The sequence below is a fragment of the Notothenia rossii genome, assembly GCF_949606895.1.
Source record: "Notothenia rossii genome assembly, contig: scaffold_340, whole genome shotgun sequence".
Classification (NCBI taxonomy): Eukaryota; Metazoa; Chordata; class Actinopteri; order Perciformes; family Nototheniidae; genus Notothenia; species Notothenia rossii.
Window position 1 is genome coordinate 2615 of NW_027639827.1, and position 6194 is coordinate 8808.

The following is a 6194-nucleotide window of genomic DNA, read 5'->3' on the forward strand; positions in this document are numbered from 1 at the left end:
CTTTTCTCACAATACTATCATGACTGTCATTTTTGAATTTTGGTAGATATCGATCGAATGTTGTTAAAGTTAAGCAGTCAAAGCATTCACAATTTTAAACATATTTATTTGTAGATGATAGGTTCACCTTTCACTTGCTGCATGGTGGGAATATTCCAGCATAAATGGTCCCAGTCAGATAAATACAGCAGATAGTGAAAAAGGGGTGTGTTTGTTGGGGCGACAACCAGGCAGAGCTCCGGGTCGTGACGAAGGAGGAGACACCGGAAAACACGACTCCTCCAGCGGGGGTGGGGGTGGGGAGAGGCGGCCCCTCTGGCTCCTGCGGGTCCCTGGGGTGCTGCTTCCTGGGACCCTCGGGTTAATGGGACAGTCTACAATTAATGGCATCTCTATGGAAACGACTCATCACGACACGCAGAGAGGCACGCGGGACGCTGAGTATAAAACAGACGTGGAGGAGACGAGAGGAGACAGAAGGAACCTGAAGCTCCAGAGAGACACCGGACAACCGACTGACTGCTGCCCCGGAAAAACAGCGCCAAACCCGGATCAACCAGCTGAGACCTCCGCTGATTAGACGAGACTTCCACACCCTCAACAGGTGAGACAGAAAATACTTGTTTTTAACGTGAATTGTTTGTTTGTTTGTTATGCCTGTTTTAAAAACTAGGTTGCTCATTATTTGACTAAGGTTGTGGTATGTATATCTTGTATTTACACAGAAAACTTGTATTACAGTAGCCCACTCTGAACTCAGTAATTACAAAAAAAAATGCAGGCAGTAGTAGGTTTGCTTTTGGTGTTTATAGCATGATAATTAATAAACACATTAATAACAAATACATAAAATACATGCAAAGTAGCCTACTGCAAAAGTAAAAAAATCATAAATATAAAAGAAAGAAAAAACACAATGAACAGAAGTACATTCACATAATTATGTAAAATATATAATATAGTTTTGTGCAGGTTGTACCATAAGGGATGTGCACAAGTTCATAGTACAGAGAATATGCATTGTGCAGGGATCCTTCATGTCGATTAAGACCATTAGGAAATATCAAATTAATGTAAACACTGAAGTTAGTCTCTGTAAAATATTCAACAAAACATGATTCTGTTAACCTGTCAGTACAGTTATGTTCTCTCTGACCTTTGACCTTTCTATGGAAGACAGGAAGCAGTCACTATATATTATTTGCTTTAAACAACATGACATCGATATCTTTGACAAACTGATGTGTTTTAAAGTGTGTTTCTAACTATAAAATCTATCTCTGTTTCTCTCAGCAGTGCTCCAGATCGAAGCATCAAGATGAAACAAAGAACGACTTCATATAAGATCAGTCCCGGTGAGTTTACAACCAGAACACATCGTATTAGATTTGATATCAAAGTTAATTTATCCATTGTACCCTACTTAAACAAAAAAGATAAGACAGATGGAAATACGACCACAAACATTGACCTTAAATATATTATAAAAATAAGGGATTGATATTACAATGTCCACAGAGTACACCTGAAAAGATGCGTAAATACGTTCATCTGGAAAACACGTTCAAATAAGACAACACACACTAAAACCTACTAATAATTGTAATCATCACAGAAAAAGCGGAATTGATTGAACATTGTAGTTTTTTTTTTCTTATTGATCGTGCATCATGCAAGGGACAATATGATCGTACAAAAATGATAATGATAAAAATCTAAAAAAGGATCCGGTCAGACCTCTTGCCTCCAGCTGACCTCTCTCCCTCTCCACTCTCCCCCTCAGACTCTCTCCCCCGTCAGGTGAGCACCAACAGTCGGGAGCGTTGGCGTCAGCAGAACGTTAACGGAGCGTTCAGCGACCTGCGGAGCCTCATCCCAACGCACCCCCCCGACAGGAAGCTCAGCAAGAACGAGATCTTGCGCCTCGCCCTGCGCTACATCGGCTTCCTGGAGCAGGTGGTGACGGAGCAGGACGGCGTCACCGTGGCAACCAGGGGCCGCTCGGGCAGCGTGGATCAGGAAGAAGACGAGGAGGAGGAGGAAGAAGGGTTGTCTCCAAACTCCAGCTGTGGAGACGGCCTGATGGACGAGCAGGACTGTGGAGGACTTCTGCAGTTCCTCCAGCCGTGGATGGAGTAATGAAGGGTCTTAATGGGCCGGGGGCTGAAAGTGTCTGGGGCCCCCGCTGCAAAATGACACTCGAAGAAACGAGTGATCGAGGAAGAGACTTGAAATCTCTACAAAGAACTACAAGTGAATGCAACATGACTGAAAACTATTGCAAAACGACTAAGAAGAGACACAAAATGACAACAAGGTTAAGATGCATGACTACAAATAAACACAGAATGACTAAAGGGATGCTAAATGATTCAAACTGGATGAAGAATGTCTGAAAATGATCACAAAGAGACGCAATAAATACTTTTAAGAGACATCAAATGACCGCAGAGAGATGACGGAAAACAGATGCTAAACTTCTGCAAAGAGACTCAATTAACTCAAAATATACTATTTGTGATAATTTGAGTCTGTGTGTCGTGCTCCTATGTGGGAGAGGAGACGGGGGGGGACCTGGAGAGGTGAAACAAAGATGATGAAGTATTCATTAAAACAGTGGAGCAGTCCTTTAAAAACACATTGTTGTATCGGACTGAGAGCTCATGTGATATTCACATAGTGGAGTATTCATTCATTATTAGATTCATTATTCAAATGCTAGATTGTGTTCTGTTATGACGAGATGCTGAGATGTGTGTTATTTCTGTTAGAGAAGAAGAAGCAGAATAATCAGTAACCAGATTGAGTTTCTTTTATTGTGAAGGAACTGTTGGTGCTTTTATTGTTTTAACAATTTTGTAAAATATGTTATTATGTGTGCTGTTTTTTGATTATTTTCATCTGTGATGCAAAATGTTTCTGTGAGCTTACAGATCAATAAATATTTATAAAAAATGACACTTTCAGTGATTTATTTCTCATTATGAATATTTTATACGTGTTGATGTTTAATAATGCATTTATTCGTTTTGTTTAATTAAAACATACATTGAGGTAATTACCATATTTACAATATAGCAGGGTTAAAAAAAAAAAATGCTGGACACCAAGAAACATGAGTAGAAATTTAGAGGTGTAAAGTAACTAAGTACATTTACTCAAGTACTGTACTTAAGTACAATGTTGAGGTACTTTACTTGAGTATATCATTTGTATACTTCTTTGTACTTCTACTCCCTACAAGTCAGTGGTAAATCATGTACTTCTGCTCCACTACATGTATTTAATACCTTTAGTTACTTCACAGATGTGGATGAATGATGTGAAATATAATCAAGTGTTAAATCAGACTTTAGTTCCACCTGGAGTAAATCCACAAGCTACCCTGCAGTATACAAAGTCATTCAAACTAGCTGCACCTTTACCAGCTTTGAGAACACTTTCATGATCAATCATTATAAAACATATCATATATATTATTCTGAAATGGACCAATCTGCACAACGACTACTTTTACTGTCGCTACTTTCACTATATTTTGATGAGAATACTTTTCTACTTTCACTTGAGGAACATTTTGAATAAAGGACTTTTACTGGAACAGAGTATTCCTACACTCTGGTACTTCTACTTTGACTCAAGTACAAGATCTGAGTACTTCTACTTTTACTCAAGTACAAGATCTGAGTACTTCTACTTTTACTCAAGAACAAGATCTGAATACTTCTACTTTTACTCAAGTACTAGATCTGAGTACTTCTACTTTTACTCAAGTACTAGATCTGAGTACTTCTTCTTTTACTCAAGTACAAGCTCTAAGTACTCCTTCCAACTCTGGGTTATCGTTAAATATTTGAAAATGCAGATTTTTGCCTCTGAAAAATAGAGATGTTCTGCTTTTCCATGTTTGTATCAAATGAAATGAGATATTTTGGATTTTGGACTGACATCAAAATATTTCAAGACGTTTCCTTTTATAGACTACCCCATTAATCAAGAAACTAATCATTGAGGCTTATTTTCCCACAGTTCAGTCTGCCAGGAGGGGGCGGGGCCTGTCGCTGTAACAAGCCAATGATGTCGAGGAGAATTAGCAGAGCGTTCAAATACTCCAGTGAAGTACAAGTAGCTACAAATTGTACAAAAGTGCAGTTTAAACGAAGCCTAGAGTATTCAGGTGTTAAAGTACACATTTAATTTATTATGTATTATTAAGATTGTTTATTGATCCTCCTGTGAGAGTCAGCAGGTGATTTTTTCCCACAGTTCAGTCTGCCAGAAGGGGGCGGGGCCTGTCACTGCAACAAGCCAATGATGAGTGGGCGTGGAGCCGACGACTGATAAACATCCGAGCCAATCAGACAGTAACAGGTCCCAGAGGAGAGAGTGGGCGTGTTTCAATTAGTGTGTGTGTGTGTGTGTGTGTGTGTGTGTGTGTGTGTGTGTGTGTGTGTGTGTGTGTGTGTGTGTGTGTGTGTGTGATGATGCTTCAGACTCAGTTCCCACCTCTGTCTCTTTCTACAGCGTGTCATTGTCTCCCTTTATCTGATCTGTTGTGTCAGCAGAGGTGAAAGGTAACTAAACACATTTGCTTGGATATTTTCAATGTATTCTACCTTATACTTCAACTCCTCTACATCTCAGAGGTAATTACGGTCGATTGTATTACCACAGATGAGGTTATTATAGTGGCCGACAGGTGCAAACACAAAGGCCTAAAACACTTCCTTTAGAGAAACACGCTGCAGCCCCAAAAAACAAAAAAACACAGAAACCAGGGGACACTAAAAAGTGCTTGGACCGGAGCACTTGTTGACACTTTTGTCAGTATATTTGAAATGACTTGGTTAGCTACATCAGCTAGCTAGCTTGCAGCAGATATAAATATTATCTGAAGGAATCAAGTGATCGCATTAAAATAAGCCATTTTAGCTATACTCTCCAACAACAGAGACATTTGGCCAACTTTAAAATCCCAGAACGCCAACAAGCGCTCCGTTCCCAGTTGTGTGCGTCACTTTTTAGTGTCCCCGTTTACGTTGTGTTTTGAGCTTCTTTTAGTATTTGTCAAGTTGGTGAAGATGTTTCTTCATTTGCATGTCTTTTGGAACATTTGTTTTTTTATATTTGCATTGTTTCTGAAGCTGCATTTCTCCTGATGGAAATGTTTGGTTCGTTGTAGCGTGTTTGCACCTGTTGGCCACCGTACCAGGTGGTCTCTAATAAAATGTCACGAACACTCCCATTTTTTAAATTGGCCATCATTTTCATCGCTACACTTCTGTAAAGCTTCATGACTGTCTTGCATGATTGTAATGTTATCGAGGTGACACAATCTGTGCACAGACATAGATCAAAACACCTGGTAGAGTACTCAAAAAAGTACCTCAAAGGTACAGAAGATGTTTCCAGGAGATTTAGGGTTACACTGATAGAATCTTTTGCTGATACAAACTGAGGATTTAAAAGAAAGATGGAAACTATTTTCCATGTGTGCTTTTAGTAAATGTACTGCAGTAAAGGCCCTGAATACTTCTCTTCTCTGTCTGTTGTCACTTAGCAGAAAAGATGCTCCGATCAGATAAACAGACACAATAAAACACTGCAGAACTAGACAGAGGTGGGAACTGAGACTGAAGCATCATCTCACACACACACACACACACACACACACACACACACACACACACACACACACACACACACACACACACACACACACACACACACACACACACTAATTGAAACACGCCCCCTCTCTCCTCTGGGACCTGTTACTGTCTGATTGGCTCGGATGTTTATCAGTCGTCGGCTCCACGCCCACTCATCATTGGCTTGTTACAGTGACAGGCCCCGCCCCCTTCTGGCAGACTGAACTGTGGGAAAAAATCACCTGCTGACTCTCACAGGAGAATCAATAAACAATCTTAATAATACATAATAAATTAAGTGTGTACTTTAACACCTGAATACTCTAGGCTTCGTTTAAACTGCACTTTTGTACAATTTGTAGCTACTTGTACTTCACTGGAGTATTTGAACGCTCTGCTAATTCTCCTCAATTTAAATCTCAGGAGAAATTATTACTTTTTACGTCACTACATTAATCTGACAGGTTTCATTGATTAGCAAACATGATATACATATGGGGTGGCTGTGGCTCAGTGTGCTGGACTTCGGATCTGGGGATAGCA

General features: G+C 39.9%; 1 protein-coding gene across 1 annotated transcript; it reads left to right on the forward strand.

The window, feature by feature from the left end:
* The first annotated feature begins 274 nt into the window (after positions 1-274).
* On the forward strand, positions 275-2958 carry LOC307027079 (T-cell acute lymphocytic leukemia protein 1 homolog). The gene is made up of 3 exons (XM_079695281.1): positions 275-604; positions 1294-1355; positions 1784-2958. The coding sequence occupies exons 2-3, from the start codon at positions 1319-1321 to the stop codon at positions 2137-2139; spliced, it is 393 nt and encodes a 130-aa protein (XP_079551407.1). The 5' UTR covers positions 275-604; positions 1294-1318; the 3' UTR covers positions 2140-2958.
* Positions 2959-6194: the final 3236 nt, after the last annotated feature.

What these genes read in the sequence shown, in the direction of transcription:
- LOC307027079 (XM_079695281.1), top strand. Translation starts at nt 1,319, where the DNA reads ATGAAACAAAGAACGACTTCATATAAGATCAGTCCCG. An exon ending in TTCATATAAGATCAGTCCCG is followed by an intron (nt 1,356 to 1,783) that starts GTGAGTTTACAA and finishes TCTCCCCCTCAG; the next exon opens with ACTCTCTCCCCCGTCAGGTG.